This window comes from Lithobates pipiens, unplaced genomic scaffold (genome assembly GCF_037356315.1).
Source record: "Lithobates pipiens isolate NorthernLeopardFrog02 unplaced genomic scaffold, aLitPip1_a1.2 Scaffold_8, whole genome shotgun sequence".
NCBI lineage: Eukaryota > Metazoa > Chordata > Amphibia > Anura > Ranidae > Lithobates > Lithobates pipiens.
Genome location: NW_027507903.1, coordinates 488,451,452 through 488,468,223, shown reverse-complemented (window position 1 = coordinate 488,468,223; position 16,772 = coordinate 488,451,452). Strand labels below are relative to the sequence as shown.

Here is a 16,772-nt window from a genome sequence, read left to right as displayed (position 1 = left end):
CATGCGGGGTCACAGTGCATGCTTGGCCAATCATGGGGCAGCAATGCACTGCGCCACCGCAGTGCACTGTGGTCCGCGCGCACGTCACTCGAATTTTGACGCGAACGGCCCAAACGTTCGGAATTCGCCGAACGGCCGAACAGCCAATGTTCGAGTCGAACGTACGTTCGACTCGAACACGAAGCTCATCCCTACTAGACACCACTAAAATTGTAAAAAAAATTGAAAAAAATAGTGAACACTAAAACAGTGACAAATATTGTGAAAAATAAATATCAAGTAAAAGTTTATCAAAATATGATTCAAAGTTCCATGTGAAAAATACTGTTCAAACACTTAATGTGAATATCCCAACGGTGAACAGGATGAATGATTGAAGTGAAAGGTACCACCACCAAAAGCTAGGAGGCTTACCAGAACGTTTGAACCCACAAGACCATAAGTTCTGTGAGTCAAACAGGCTTAGGTTGTATGGAAAGGTAAAGGTGATGGACTGGCCAAGCATGTCTCAAAACCTAAATCCTATTGAGCATCTGTGGGCATCCTCAAACAAAAGGTGGAGGAGCGCAAGGTCTCTAACATCCACCTGCTCTGTGATTTTGTCATGGAGGAGGGGAAGAGGACTCCAGTGGCAACTTATGAAGCTCTAGTGAACTCCATGCCAAAAGAGTTAAGGCAGTGCTGGAAAATAATGGTGTCATCACAAAATATTGACACTTTGGGCCCAATTTGGACATTTTCACTTAGGGGTGTACTCACTTTTGTTGCCAGCGGTTTAGACATTAAGGGCTGTATGTTGAGTTATTTTGAGGGGACAGCAAATTAACACTTATACAAGCTGTACACTCACTACTTTACATTGTAGCAAAGTGTAATTTCTTCAGTGTTGTTACATGAAAAGATATAATAAAATATTTACACAAATGTGTGGGGGTGTACTCATTTTTGTAAGATACTTTATGTGTCACCACAATTTTCCTGACGACTCAATGGCAGCACAGCTGGGTATAGGCTCCGCCCTCCAGGACGTAACTCCTATAAATTTAAACTCAGCCTCTGCGTTCTTATTTTTTCCACCTATGCGCAGGACCTAGGTGTGCTCTGCTACCTGGCTGGTCTAAAGGGCTGGTTCGTCCTTCCATGAGCGTGGATTAGGCTGGATGCAGTCCCTGGTGTCTCGGCTAAATGACCCATAATCCAGGGAGCTCCGCTGCTGGATTATTGCCATAAAAAGTTTATGCGTACTCGGGTACTGTCCTAGGGGACATATATCAATGCAAAAAAAGTTTTTAAAACACGTTTTTTCAGGAGCAGTGATTTTAATGATGCTTAAAATGAAACAAATTAAAATGAAATATTCCTTTAAATATCGTGCCTGGGGGGTCCCCTTAGTCTGCCTGCAAAGTGGCGCATATGTACGATGTTTAGAATATGCTGCAGCAATAATGACATTTCTAAAGGAAATAATGCCATTTAAACTTGCTCGCAGCTGTAATGTGTTGCCTGCTCCCGGCAATATAGATGAAAAATCTATGAAAAAAAATGTAATGTATTGCCTGCTACCAGCAATATATATAGGGTCTGGTATGGAATTTAAGGGAAATTTAAAACCCTGGTATGGATTTTAAGGGGAACTTAAACCCCCCCCCCCCCAAAATCCATACCAGACCCTTATCCGAGCATGCAGCCTGGAGGTCAGGATAGGGTGGAACGAGCGAGCGCCCCCCCCCCCCCCCCCGAACCTTCAAGAAAAAGGTCTCCCATGATGTAAATCCATCCTTGTTAAAGGGGGCTTCCAGAATCTGATAAGCCCCCTGACCCGGGCAACCACCAGGCCAAGGTTGTCGAAAGGAGGCCCTTTTCCACATCAGCATGGGAACACGGTGGTTTAGGCCACCCCAATGCACCCTCCCCATGTTGAGGGCAAGAGGCCTGGTAAAAAATAAAAATAGCATCAATAAACTGTTTTAAATTGTCATACAAATCTATAGGCCCCTCCAGCTTGTGTCTTAGAACTATAGGGAGGTAAAGCTTCCATTAATCTACTTTTAATATCCCACCACCATTTTGCTGGTTAGTGGGCATGGAGGAGGAAGGAGGGAGTGGGCTGTCATTTACCACTGTGTATACACCCACAAGTATGACTCACTGAAAACTGAGCATGTGCAGAGTTGCCACCACATCTGCAAAATCCCTAGCTGAATCGGGGACATGGACAGAAGGCGGAGATGGAAAGCAGCAAGATCAACCAGGTTTCTTGCAGAATACAGAAAACAAATCTCATAGTGACTGAGTGAGTATGAACAGCATGTATTAATAGCATGTATTGACCATTTATTGATAGTTTTTAATGATGTGGGTTTAGTGACACTTTAAGGTCTTTGGGCAATTTTAGCCTTCTCTAGCAGGCCTATAATGGAAGGGTCCCTCTAATAACACTGGCTCTCCTTATTACACAGGGAATAATTCAGAGGCACCAACCTTTGGCTTTTTGATAGCTATAAGAGTTGGTTGGCAGTGTTTTTTTCTTTATTTTTTTTTACTAGTATGGATAACTATAAAAGGCCAGAATGTGATTTACCTTGGAAGAAACTTTGCCAGACTAACATATCAGATTTGGGGGGAGTTGTCCTTTTCATGAAGGTTAATAATTACTTATACTCAACCAAGGTTTCTCAGCAGCTGGCCTTCACACGGTGTTTTTGTCACCTGCCTCTCAGATTATCTGCTGCTCAGGATATATAAATCCCAGTAGAAAAGGGCAGGCGCCGCATCCCAGCCATCACCTTGCCTACCTGCTAAAATGATGGGGTACATCCTTCTCCTTGCCCTCATTGGGCTCTGTAGTGCCCAGTCCCGGCTCGGTAAGAAAAAATAACTTCTTGCCTTTCAGCAATTGGATGCTTAATTATTGAGTATTTGGCAGGCAAACATTTTTGTGCTTAACTGCAGCTAATTCATTTTAAATAAACTAGCCAATAGCTGTAACACAAAAAAAGAATCTGTCCATTCAGGGATAAGTGACAGATTCTCCTGTAAGAGCAAAACCCCCACCCAGTCATGCACACTGCGTTACTGCTCTGTTTGGAGCATTTAGAAAATGCACAGGCCTTCCTTTTATGGAGGAGCATGTGACCTCATCCTAAGATGTAGCGCTTAGGTCTGAGCAGTCAGTCACCAGGCCTAGACACTGCTGTATGACAAGGAAGAGGTCATTAACCCTGACTTTGACACCAATCGACATGAAGCTTACTCAGGGTTTGCATCTAGTGCTCTGACGGGGGTGCCTAGAAGGTGCATATCAATGGGTGGGGAGTGATTCTTACAAAAGAATAACTCCCCTTCTTAAATTTTATAAATAGCCTTGTCATAGTTAGCCATAAAATGTATCATCCCCATTCATGCCCCACATTTGACATGCCCACCTTCTGGGCAGTCTCACCCAGATCACAACCACTTTCTGGGTGGTGCCATCCCTGAATATGTTTGAATTGCCCACTGGTGGCCACGGTCCCCTCAGTTATTACTCTTTTTTGAGTTTCTGTTGAAGAGGTGATGCTATGATCCTGAAACACAGTCTGGGACAGTCTGCACATAAACCACCTCATATTTTATTAGTCACATTAAACACACCTTTTATCCCCATAACATCCCTTAGCACATTGATGGTGAACCTTGGCACCCCAGATGTTTTGGAACTACATTTCCCATGATGCTCATGCACTCTGCAGTGTAGTGAAGCATCATAGGAAATGTAGTTCCAAAACATCTGGGGTGCCAAGGTTCGCCATCACTGCCCTAGCATATCCCTGATTAAAACTGTCATGCTGCTGGCCAATTTTACTCTGCCCTATGCAGTATCTTTATCTTGTAAAGTCCCAGCCTGTGCTCTTTGTCCCTAACAAATTTGGGCCTAGCCTTGTTCATTAAATGATGACACTGATGTGTCTTCTGTGGTCTCTTTATTCCTGTATTAAAACACCTACTGGTATTTTTTGTCTCTAGTGCACTTTGGCCAATTCTCCCTCATCTATGCTATATAAACTGCAGTCCCTTATCTCTTGAAAGAAATTGGCTAGCGGCAGGACAGTTTTGCACCAGGGAGGGAACAGGGAGAGTCTCAACAAACTACTACTCAATTTATATCTGCCAATCAAAGCAAGCCTATTACTGTTTGCTGAAAAAGTATGTGTTGCTGATTATGCTACCTTCTTTTTTTTGCAGGCAGCTACAATTTGGATAGCACTGTGACAGTTTCTGGATTGTCCTCCGGGGCCTACATGGCCAATCAGTTTCACATGGCACACTCAGGAAAGGTCACAGGAGCCGCTATCTTTGCAGGAGGTAAGTTCAACTATAGAGAAAACAGCTGGTTGGTCTTCATGGTATGCACAGATGTAAATAGATGTAACATATTTTGAAGCAAAATAACAGATCAGATTAGTGAAGGAGGAAACTCCAACAGTGCAGAGTATTTCAGGAAAAGAGAGTTAGATAGAGGAAGGAGAAGAGTCATCCAGCAGTGCAGAGTATTGTCAGGAGAGGAGAGCTAGACAAAGGAAGAAGAGTCCTCAAGCAGTGCAGAGTATTTCAGGAGAGGAGATTTAAAGGAAGGAGCAGAGTCCTCCAGCAGTGCAGAGTATTTTAAGAGAGGAGAATTAGATAGAGGAAGGAGCAGAGATCTACAGTAGTGCAGAGTATTTCAGGAGATGCGAGATGGAAGAAAAATCACAGGTTTTTCTGTTCCTATAGGTCCCTATTATTGTGCGTTGGGAAACTCATTAACAGCCACCACCACATGTATGAAAATCCCTTCTTCCATCAGTCTTGCTGCAATAAGAACGTATACACAAACCGCTGCAAACACAGGATTAATTGACCCCTTGTCTAACCTGGGCCGTGGACGTGTCTTCATCTTTTCTGGAACAAAAGATAGTGTCCTCTTACAAGGTGATTTTATTATTTATGTTCTTTTCTTTTATTTATTTATTTATTTGGTTTCATAGGCTGTTGTATGAATGTTATGTTGTAATCTGTAAAATTGTGCTTTTAGCATGTTGTGAGTGTGGTATGGAATCTTAATAATACATATGGGGAATTTTAATTATTAAGATCTCATTGTTTTGCTCAGTGCCTCCAACCTTACTGTAAAAATGTGAATTACGTTCACACAATCAGTAACATACCACAAATTTCCTGAGTTTGTTCATCTATGGGGAATTCTTACCAATGTATGAATATCTCCCAATAAAATGATTAAGTAAATAAATGTTATTAATTTACAAGTATAATTATACAATTTCATACAGAACCGGGATTTCTGGTGATTAATATTTCATACACAAAGACATCAACACGGCAATAAAACTATTTTCCTTACTATTTGACAAATAACCCAAGGGTAGCCCAAATGACTGATGTTTAAAAAAATATTTGCGGTAATCGTGCCTTAAGTTCAAAAACACAATATCTCCTGTCGCTCAGGAAGACAATCCTCTGAATTTCTTTGGCCAGAAGGAATACAAAGTATGTCTTGCAGAGTCAACAGGTAGATATTATCAATTTGAAGAAAATATTAATTTAACATAGCTACCAGATTGAATGGGGCAATAAATTATTTCCCTGGGACCACAGTAGCCAAATTTGTTGTAATGCGGGGCTATACCTAATTTCACCCACAAACGGCTTCAACACACAGCCTAGACCAGGGGTCTCAAACTGGTGGCCCTCCAGCTGTTGTGAAACTACAAGTCCCATGAGGCATTGCAAGGCTGACAGTTACAAGTATGACTCCCACAGGCAGAGGCATGATGGTACTTCTTGTTTCACAACAGCTGGAGGGCCACCAGTTTGAGACCCCTGGCCTAGACAAATAATGTGGGAAAATGATTAATTATAAAACTGCCCTACACACTGTATATGATAAGGTTAAAACGTCAACTGTAGAATACAATCCCTAAAATTTTTTGAGGAAAAGGTTAATTAATGTCCGTATGGTTTGTATCTTACCACAGTTTAAAAGGGGAAGATATCCAACAAATTACAAGTATATTCAATTAGTTCCAGTAACAGCCCAGTCCAGCGAGATTGGGAGTGTTCATTTATCAGCAGACGTCTTCTTCGTCTAGGGATTGTGGGTCTGTGGTCCTCTTCCTCGGTCATCTGTGTCTCCCCTTTTGTATAGTGTAAATACTTGGATGATTACCTCCCTAGCTTCATGTTTACCATCTTGTGATTGGTTGGTTCCAAATATGGGAGGTGACTGCCCTGATTTTCACCCGCCCACCTGTGGTCATGGTAAAGGTGTAATCAGAATATGACGTCTAGAGTTATTATAAAATGTGTTTTAACATGTTTCATGTTAATATAATATGGCGATTGCTGGCCTGTCCCCATCTCGTGTACCTTGCTGGCTATAAGAAAACTCTACCTAACCAAAAATATTGAGATTGACAGAGATTTATGGATTTAACCACTTTCAGACCGGACCATTTTGCTGGTAAATGACCAGAGGTCTTTTTACACTTTGGCACTGCGCTGCTTTAACTGGTAATTGCGCGGTCATGCAATGTTGTACCCAAACAAAATTTGCGTCCTTTTCTTCCCACAAATAGAGCTTTCTTTTGATGGTATTTGATTGCCTCTGCGATTTTTATTTTTTGCGATATAAACGTAAAAAGACCGCAAATTTTGAAAAAAAATGATATTTTCTACTTTTTGTTATTAGAAAAATCCAATAAACTCAATTTTAGTCATACATTTAGGCCAAAATGTATTCAGCCACATGTCTTTGGTAAAAAAAAAGTCAATAATTGTATATTTATTGGTTTGCGCAAAAGTTGTCACATCTACAAACTAAGGTACGTTTTCTGGAATTTACGCAGCTTTTAGTTTACGACTGCCTATCTCATTTCTTGAGGTGCTAAAATGGCAGGGCAGTACAAAACCCCCCCAAATGACCCCATTTTGGAAAGTAGACCCCCTAAGGAAATTGATAAGAGGCATGTTGAGCCCATTGAATATTTTATTTTTTTGCCTCAAGCGATTGAATAATGACAAAAAAAAAAATTTTTTTTTTTTTTTACACAAAGTTGTCACTAAATGATATATTGCTCACACATGCTATGGGCGTATGTGAAATGACACCCCAAAATAAATTCTGCTGCTTCTCCTGAGTATGGGGATACCACATATGTGGGACTTTTTGGGAGCCTAGCCGCGTACGGGGCCCCGAAAACCAAGCACCGCCTTCAGGCTTTCTAAGGGCGTAAATTTTTGAGTTCACTTCTCACTACCTATTACAGTTTTGAAGGCCATAAAATGCCAAGATGGCACAAAACCCCCACAAATGACCCCATTTAGAAAGTAGACACCCCAAGCTATTTGCTGAGAGGCATGTTGAGTTCATGGAATATTTTATATTTTGCCACAAGTTGCGGGAAAATTACAAACTTTTTTTTTTTTTTTTTTTTTTTAACAAAGTTGTCACTAAATGATATATTGCTCATGCATGCCATGGGCATATGTGAAATGACACCCCAAAATAAATTCTGCTGCTTCTCCTGAGTACGGGGATACCACATATGTGGGACTTTTTGGGAGCCTAGCCGCGTACGGGGCCCCGAAAACCAAGCACCGCCTTCAGGCTTTCTAAGGGCGTAATTTTTTGATTTCACTCCTCACTACCTATTACAGTTTTGAAGGCCATAAAATGCCAAGATGGCACAAAACCCCCACAAATGACCCCATTTTAGAAAGTAGACACCCCAAGCTATTTGCTGAGAGGCATGTTGAGTCCATGGAATATTTTATATTTTGCCACAAGTTGCGGGAAAATTACAAACTTTTTTTTTTTTTTTTTTTTTTTCACAAAGTTGTCACTAAATGATATATTGCTCACGCATGCCATGGGCATATGTGAAATGACACCCCAAAATAAATTCTGCTGCTTCTCCTGAGTATGGGGATACCACATATGTGGGACTTTTTGGGAGCCTAGCCGCGTACGGGGCCCCGAAAACCAAGCACCGCCTTCAGGCTTTCTAAGGGCGTTACAGTTTTGAAGGCCATAAAATGCCAAGATGGCACAAACCCCCCCCAAATGACCCCATTTTGGAAAGTAGACACCCCTAAATTTAGGGGTACACTAGTGAGACTAGGTAATAAATGGCGGGTGCCCTGAAACTATAAAAAAATAACTAACCAACCAGCGTCACCTGTAACAGTTATATGGTGATCACTGGTGAAAGGGTTAACTAGGGGGCAATTAGGGGGCTTTATGCGGTAGTATATGGGGGTCCCTGGCGCTATAAAAAGCTGCAGCGAACCTAAATACCTACCTGCCTAACTAGCGTCACCTGTGACACTAATACAGCGATCAGAAAAACGATCGCTTATTAGGCTGGGTTCACACTGGAGCGATGCGGGAACGCCACGAATGCGCGGCGGGTTCCCGCATCGCATGCCTCCCGGCGGCAGTTCACACTGCCCTATGCGAACTGCTGGGAGTGTCAGTGAAATGTTACTGACACCCCCAGATCAGTTCGCATATCGCAGTGCGATCTGCAAACTCGGATCGCATGGTGTGAACACCCATGCGATCCGATTCTGCTGCGGGCCAAAAAAAGGGTCCCGTGCGAATTTGCGGCGGGTGCGGCGGGTGCGGCGAATGGCTGAACTCGAATCGCACAGAGATCGGATGTGATTTGCACTGCAGTGCGGTGCGAATCACATCCGTTCTCATAAACCGCTGCAATGTGAACCCAGCCTTAGTGACACTGGCGACGGGGGGTGATCACGGGGTTAAACCTTTATTGGGGGGGTTAGGGGGGTACCTTAGAACTAAAGGGGGCTAACCCTAACTGCCCTAACAGTTATTAGTCACAAATGACACCCGCCGGGTGATCAGGGGGTTAAACCTTTATTAGGTAATAAATGGCGGGTGCCCTGAAACTATAAAAAAATAACTAACCAACCAGCGTCACCTGTAACAGTTATATGGTGATCACTGGTGAAAGGGTTAACTAGGGGGCAATCAGGGGGCTTTATGCGGTAGTATATGGGGGTCCCTGGCGCTATAAAAAGCTGCGGCGAACCTAAATACCTACCTGCCTAACTAGCGTCACCTGTGACACTAATACGGCGATCAGAAAAATGATCGCTTATTAGGCTGGGTTCACACTGGAGCGATGCGGAAACGCCGCGAATCCGCGGCGGGTTCCCGCATCGCATGCCTCCCGGCGGCAGTTCACACTGCCCTATGCGAACTGCTGGGAGTGTCAGTGAAATGTTACTGACACCCCCAGATCAGTTCGCATATCGCAGTGCGATCTGCAAACTCGGATCGCATGGTGTGAACACCCATGCGATCCGATTCTGCTGCGGGCCAAAAAAAGGGTCCCGTGCGAATTTGCAGCGGGTGCGGCGGGTGTGGCGGGTGCGGCGGGTGCGGCGAATGGCTGAACTCGAATCGCACAGAGATCGGATGTGATTTGCACTGCAGTGCGGTGCGAATCACATTCGTTCTCATAAACCGCTGCAATGTGAACCCAGCCTTAGTGACACTGGCGACGGGGGGTGATCACGGGGTTAAACCTTTATTGGGGGGGTTAGGGGGGTACATTAGAACTAAAGGGGGCTAACTCTAACTGCCCTAACAGTTATTACAGTCACAAATGACACCAATGCAAAAAAAAAAAAAAAAAAAAAAAAAATGACATTGGTGTCACTGTGACTGGGGGGCAGGGGTAATTGGGGGGGTAAAGGGGGGTAAAGGGGGGGTGTGAGTGTGCCTGGCATGTTCTACTGTGTGTGTGAGTGTTGGTGCAACTTACTGATCCGCTCTCCTCCGTGTCGGAACGAAAAATACCGACACGGAGGAGAGAATACATCACTTCCTCTCCTGTGTTTACATTACAGGAGAGGAAGTGATGTCACCGGGGATTTCTATTCGTCGGGAGCGATCGCGAGGGGGTGGCCATGAATGAATGGCCGTCCCCTCGTCCGGGATCGCTCCCGTACGAATACCGACCGCCGCAGGCACCGGGCGGGGGCCCGATTGGGCCCCCGACCCGCGGGAGGCAAGGGACGTACATGTATGTCCTTATGCCTGCCCGTGCCATTGTACCGACGTACATCGGCGTGCGGCGGTCGGCAACTGGTTAAACAACATCACCTTTTAACCATAACAGACTGGTGCTAAATCCTTGTCAAATACATAGATGACTACAGTACACATTGATTCTCACAAAATGCTTTGCAACATTGTAATATCTTTATAGATATATAGTATCTCACAAAAGTGAGTACCCCCTTCACATTTTTGTACATCGGCAGAATGGCACGGACAGCCAAATGAGCGTAGAGGTATGTCCCTTTAAATTTGCCGCCGTGCCATCGCATGCGTACGCCGGTCGGGACCTCCGTGAGTCTGATCTCGGGTCCTGTGGTCTCGATCACCATGGGGATACCTGTGATTGTCTCATAGGGAGGAAAAATGGGGAGATGCTAATGTAAACAGTTCCTAGTGACAGTGTCACTGATCTTTGCTCCCTGTGATCGGAGCAGAGATCAGTGACATGTCATACACAGCCATGCCCCCCCACAGTTAGAATCACTCCCCAGGGCTCACTTAACCCCTACACTGCCACCTAGTGGTTAACCCCTTCATTGCCAGTGTATTTGTATAGCACTGATTGCTGTATAAATGACAATGGTCCCAAAAATGTGTCAAAAATGTCCAATGTGTCCGCCACAATGTCGCAGTCACATTAAAAATCGCTGATCGCGGGGGGCGTGGCCTGACAGCGCATGGAGTAGGATGCCATCTGAGGAGCTCCGCTCACTAATCCTATAATCTATTGCATCCTGCTCACTGTGGACCGATTTTTCTCCCACCATCTACCTGGCGAGACAGCCCAGACTTCAGGCAACATGTCGCCATCTAAATCTCAAAAGGCTGCGGCGGCGAAGCTAGCCCAGTTCTGCCATGGAGCCTCGGGGGAGCAGCAAGATGGCGGCGGGGCGCGGGAGGACGAAGGGAGACCGGCGGGAGATACAGCCCTGCTGCTGGAAGCTATTACTCTGTGCCTCACCTCGCTGACCTCACAAATAGAGGAAGTCAAGATAGATATCTCACACCTCCATCAAGATTTCCATAAACTGCTGGGTGAAAGAAGCTGAAAACCGCCTGAGTGTGGTGGAAGATGCTCTCCCGCCATTACGCTCTGAAACTGAAGGCCTCCAACAGCAAATACAACAGTTACTCTCCAGGAATGAGGAGATGGAGAACAGGCTCTGAAGATGTAACCTACGATTGATCGGTTTACCGGAGGGCGAGGAGGGCAAAGATCCTGCGACCTTTTTGGAACAACTATTGATCACTACATACGGCAGGGAGGTGTTTTCCCTGATGCTAGTGGTGGAAAGAGCTCACCGCATGCCGGCCAGACCGCCGCCGCAAGGTGCTCCCCCACGAACATTTATAGCTAAAATGCTTAACTTTAGAGACAGAGACACAGCCTTGCGCCTGGCTAGACTGAAAGGCAACATCGAGTTTGGCAATGCTAAGCTTGCTTTATTCCCAGATTTCTCAGCGGAGGTTCAGAGACGTCGCCGCACCTTTCTGGAAGCCAAACGCAGATTGAGGATACATAACTATGAATATGCTATGCTATTTCCGGCTAAACTCCGCGTTGAACATGATGACAAAGTGTCCTTCTTTGAAGAAGCTGAGACGGTGATTGCCTGGCTGGAACGCCGTCCTGCTGCAGCCCACAGAGCCTGATGAGGTTGTGAGTATGATGACTGCTGACTTATCCTGGTGTGGAATCTGGGAAGCTCATGGTTGGACACATCTGTACCCTGTTTAATAACTGCTGCTTCTCATGATTTACTTGGACATGCACTTCAGATGGGTGGACAGGACCCCCGGACTACACTGTATGCCAGCTAGTTTTCCACACCCTAACTACTGCACCCGGAATATCTGTTAAGCCATTATTAGAGCCACAGGAACCAATTTACCACTTGTACTATTTTCTATCCTACCGTCCTTAGCTGGATGGGACGCATTATTTTGGCCTGCTATGTTCCCCCACCGTTCACCGCCTCTATATTACTGGCGGGTTTCTCCTTCATGGCAAAATATGATACCACACAGACAATATGGTTAGGCGACTTTAATGCTGTCATGGATCCTAAGCTGGATCTTTTACGCCCTACGCATCCTACGGGGGGTTCTACTGGAAATAGTAAGCTGCCGCAATTGATGGCAACCTTCCATCTGGTGGACTCGTGGAGACACAGGTTCCCTACCACGCAAGCTTTTTCCTGTTTCTCCTCATCCCATAATACAATGTCCCGGATAGACTACATATTTATCTCACAGGGTCTTACTCCTCGTCTACTAGATGCATCCTTTGGCCCACGGTCCCTATCGGACCATAGCCCATACCAGATCTCTCTTAGCATTCTGATGCACAAGCCAAAACGGACGTGGCGTTTGAATCCCTTTTGGCTTACAATGTTGCCGGAGGGGGAGGAACTCACTGCTGAATGGCGTCGTTTCTTTGAGGATAATGATTATTCAGCAAGCCCCTCGGTGGTTTGGGAGACCTTCAAACTCCACGCCCGTGCTACCCTAGTGTTCCACATTAAAAAAAATTAAAGATAAGTCAGTGGAGGAGTTGGAGGCGGCTTTGGCGGGACTGGCTGTGGCGGAAAGTAGTCTTGTACGGGATCCCTCGGCTGCTAACGCGGCCCAGCTCCGCCTGCACACCAGGGTGGTAGACCATATACATTATGCGAAAGCCAAACAAAAGCAGTTCTTTCTCAAGCAAAAAATTTTTGAACATGGAGAGCGAACTGGCAGACTCTTATCATACCTGACACGTAGTGAGGGGAAACCCCCGGTAGTTATTACTTTACGAGGCCCAAGCTATTCCTTGATATCTGACCCATTAGAAGTGACGAATAAATTTACGGAATTCTTTTCAGCCCTATACTCTTCCACAGCACCCCCCAATTGTGACCCTATGACCGTTTTTTAGAAAAGATAGACTTCCCTCAACTCACGGCGGAACAAATTGACATGCTAGAGGCCCCACTTACCCTAGAGGAGATTACTGTTGCGGTTACTAGCTTTGCCCACTCTAAGGCCCCAGGCTCGGATGACCTGCCAATAGAATTTTACGCACATTTTTCTGAGGTTATTTCACCCAAGCTGCTGATTCTTTACAGCCACTTGTTCCAAACATTTGAACTACCTGCCTCCATGAAGGAGGCCACTATAGTCCTGATCCCTAAACCAGGGAAAGACCCCTTGCTCCCGGAATCGTACCGTCCCATCTCATTGTTGCAGGTGGACATTAAGATTCTGGCTAAAATCCTTGCTCTGCGTCTCAATCGGGTTATTCTCAAACTTATCCACCCAGATCAGGCGGGCTTTATGCCAGGCTGCAACACATCCTTTAACTTCAGAAAACTCTTCATTAATCTGCAAACCCAACATGAGGAAGTAGGTACGCGAGTTGTCGTGTCACTTGACACGGCAAAAGCATTTGACTCAGTTGAGTGGCCCTATTTGTAGAGATGTCTGCAGAGCTATGGTTTTCGTTCTAATTTTATACGATGGGTGAGGCTTTTGTATCACGAACCGATGGCCAAAGTGGTGGCAAATGGATGGCCTTCCCCGTTATTCAATCTTGGTAGGGGTACACGACAGGGCTGTCCACTATCCCCGCTCCTGTATGCCTTGGCGGCGGAGCCTTTAGCTATAACTATACGAGCTGATCCAGTAATTAAGGGTCTACGGGTGGGACATGTTATTGAGAAGATCAGTCTCTATGCGGATGATACGCTATTGTATCTTTCTGACTCGGACTCCTCCTTGACTAGGGCTTTGATGGTTAAAGAACAGTTTGGAATGTTTTCTGGCCTTAAAATTAACTGGAATAAGTCCCAGATTTTGCCGCTGGATAGCTTTCCCCCAACCCGGTCCCAAAACGACCTTCCCTTGCAAAGAGCCACAACAATTAAATATTTGGGTTTGTATATATCCAGAGTTCCGAGAGATTATATAACCCTGAATATTGAACCCCTTTTCTCTCTAATTAGAAATAAACTTCCTACATGGTCCCACCTTCCTCTGGGGGTATGGGGTCGCATTAATCTTATCAAAATTATTCTATTGCCCAAGGTGCTGTATGCCCTCTGGCATTCTCCAATATACCTCCCCCTAAAGTATTTCAAGAAACTAGAAGCCCTTCTAGGCCCCTTTGTGTGGGGTAAAAATAGGCATAAGCTGGCGTGGCAAAAGCTCAAGAACCCGATGGATGGGGGGGTATGGCGTTACCAGATTTTAACCACTACTACATTGCAGCACAGCTTTCCCAATTTTTCCATCTTGACAAAGCTGATAGTGATCGCTTCATGACCTTGATCTGCCCCAAATGGGCTCAACGTACAGGTGATCCACTATACGCTATCACTATGGGCACAAACTGCAGGAGCTTAGGTGATGATATCGCACCCCTTCTCCATCAATACAGACGTATTTGGGATATAGCCTCTGGTAGATTGGGCATCCCGACTTACAATGATTACACCCCACTGTGGAATAATAATCATATGAAGGAATTTGCTACCATACAAGGGCAGGAACTATGGAGCAAGTATGGGGTGTTTTACCTACACCACTTAGTTTCTGGCAGCGCTCCCAAGCCCTTTAATCAATTGCAGGAAGAGTTTGCAATACCATACAACATGCACTTTCAATACATGCAGGTTAGGCATGCGACTAATGCACAATTCCCTTGGGGAGCATACCCACATCCCACCCCCAACCGCATTCTATCTGTGGCCAAGAGCGAGGATCCTAAGGGCCTTATATCATCATATTATGATATGCTATCTGTTCCAATTGCCTCCAAGGTTGCATATGCCCCAAAGGTGATCTGGGAGAGGGACCTAGATCAAATGACGGATGAGGAATGGGAGGAAGCGCTTGAGACGTGCAGGGAGGTGTCCCCCAAATTATCAGATAGAATGACCCAAATTTATATACTGCATAGAGCTTACCTCACCCCGATTAGAATAGCGAAATATAAACCTGAGGTTCCCCCTAGCTGTCCAATGTGCAAGGTGACCACAGGCACCTTTTTCCATCTCGTATGGGCATGCCCTTTGTTACAAGGGTTCTGGATTCAGGTGGTGAATTTTCTGCATGAAAATATGGGCACACCTGTTGGCTTGGATCCCAAACAATGACTGTTGGGTGTATACCCGGGAGTACTTGACAGGAATACTAAGTTATTCCTGCAGGAAACTTTGTTTGTTGCAAGAAAGCTTATCGCCAGGCAGTGGATGAGATCTACACCACCAACATTAGCAGAGTGGAAAGCTGACATTAACCTGACTTTACCATACAAAAAATGTATTTACATCAATAGGGGGTGCCCATTCAAATATAATAAAGTGTGGGACCGCTGGCTAAATGATTCTGATACCTGCATATAGCCATCGTTAGACCCTGCCATTTCCAAGTGCATAAATCTGCTGCTGGTTTGATATCCATGGTGCTGAATGCTACAAGGGATATAATGTTTAGATACAAATCCGTACTCTATGCTGAATGTACTATAGAATGCAAAATGTAGATACGCTGATGTAAACTCCTTCCATACGTGTTTATTACTGTAAGCTATGTTTTTGATATCTGTGCTTTACTTCAATAAAACGTTGTTAATTGAAAAATAGCTGATCGCCGCCATCACTAGTAAAAAAAAAAAATATTAATAAAAATGTCATAAATCTATTCCCTATTTTGTAGACGTATAACGTATAACTTTTGCGCAAACCAATCAATAATCGCTTATTGTGATTTTTTTTTGCCAAAAATATGTAGAAGAATACGTATTGGCCTAAACTGAGGGAAAAAAAATGTTTTATTATATATTTTTGGGTGATATTTATTATACCAAAATGTAAAAAATAATGCCTTTTTTTTTTTTTTTTCAAAATTTTTTTGTTTATGGTGCAAAAAATAAAAACCGCAGGGGTGATGAAATACCACCAAAAGAAAGCTCTATTTGCAGGGAAAAAAAGGACGTCAATTTTGTTTGGGAGCCACGTCGCACCACCGGGCAATTGTCAGTTAAAGCGACGCAGTGCCAAATCGCAAAAAGTGCTCTGATCTTTGGCCTACAAAATGGTACGGGGCTTAAGTGGTTAACAAAAGTCTCAAACTATCGCATCATCTCATCCAAATGAAACAAATGAAGATAAATACATTTGTTGTTTTTGTTATCATTTATTTTGGTTTAGTTAAAATGCATTACTACTGTGATTCAAAGATTCCAATACATCCAAATCTCCATATCAAGCTAATTTTGTCTGAATTTCGATTTGTAATAAAACAAATCGCACATGTCTAATCATTATCTATGTTGGTTTATTGAGTATGTAATAACAATATTTTATATCATATTTAAATTCATATCTTTACAGAAGTGGGATATTGATTTGGTGTAAAGTTTGCATTTTGTGTTTTAAATTATTAGATGCTGTATAATGTAAAATGTGTTCCAGGGCTGATTTTCTATTTTCTGTTGCTCACAGGGGTGGCCCAGAAGCTGCAGGAGTTCTACACAGGGTATATCGGCTCTGGATCTATAAAAACAGTATATAATGTGGCTGCTGAACATGGAATGGTGAGTCATATCTGATTACCTTGTATTCCCAGGCTTCTCGGTCCAATCACCCATTTATAGGGC

General features: G+C 44.2%; 1 protein-coding gene and 1 long non-coding RNA gene across 2 annotated transcripts in view; one reads left to right on the top strand and one right to left on the bottom strand.

Moving 5' to 3' along the window:
- Positions 1-6,163, bottom strand: part of LOC143960423 (uncharacterized) — a 55,906-nt gene extending 49,743 nt beyond the window's left edge. The window contains exon 1 of the long non-coding RNA XR_013270311.1: positions 6,010-6,163. This is a non-coding gene — a long non-coding RNA (uncharacterized LOC143960423). The remainder of the gene's footprint in view (positions 1-6,009) is intronic.
- LOC143960422 (poly(3-hydroxybutyrate) depolymerase-like) overlaps positions 2,714-16,772 on the top strand; it is a 29,151-nt gene continuing 15,092 nt past the window's right edge. Inside the window, exons 1-4 of the mRNA XM_077469013.1 lie at positions 2,714-2,864; positions 4,225-4,344; positions 4,753-4,950; positions 16,618-16,709. Of these exons, the coding sequence (XP_077325139.1) occupies positions 2,804-2,864; positions 4,225-4,344; positions 4,753-4,950; positions 16,618-16,709 (471 nt within the window). The 5' untranslated portion in view covers positions 2,714-2,803. The remainder of the gene's footprint in view (positions 2,865-4,224; positions 4,345-4,752; positions 4,951-16,617; positions 16,710-16,772) is intronic.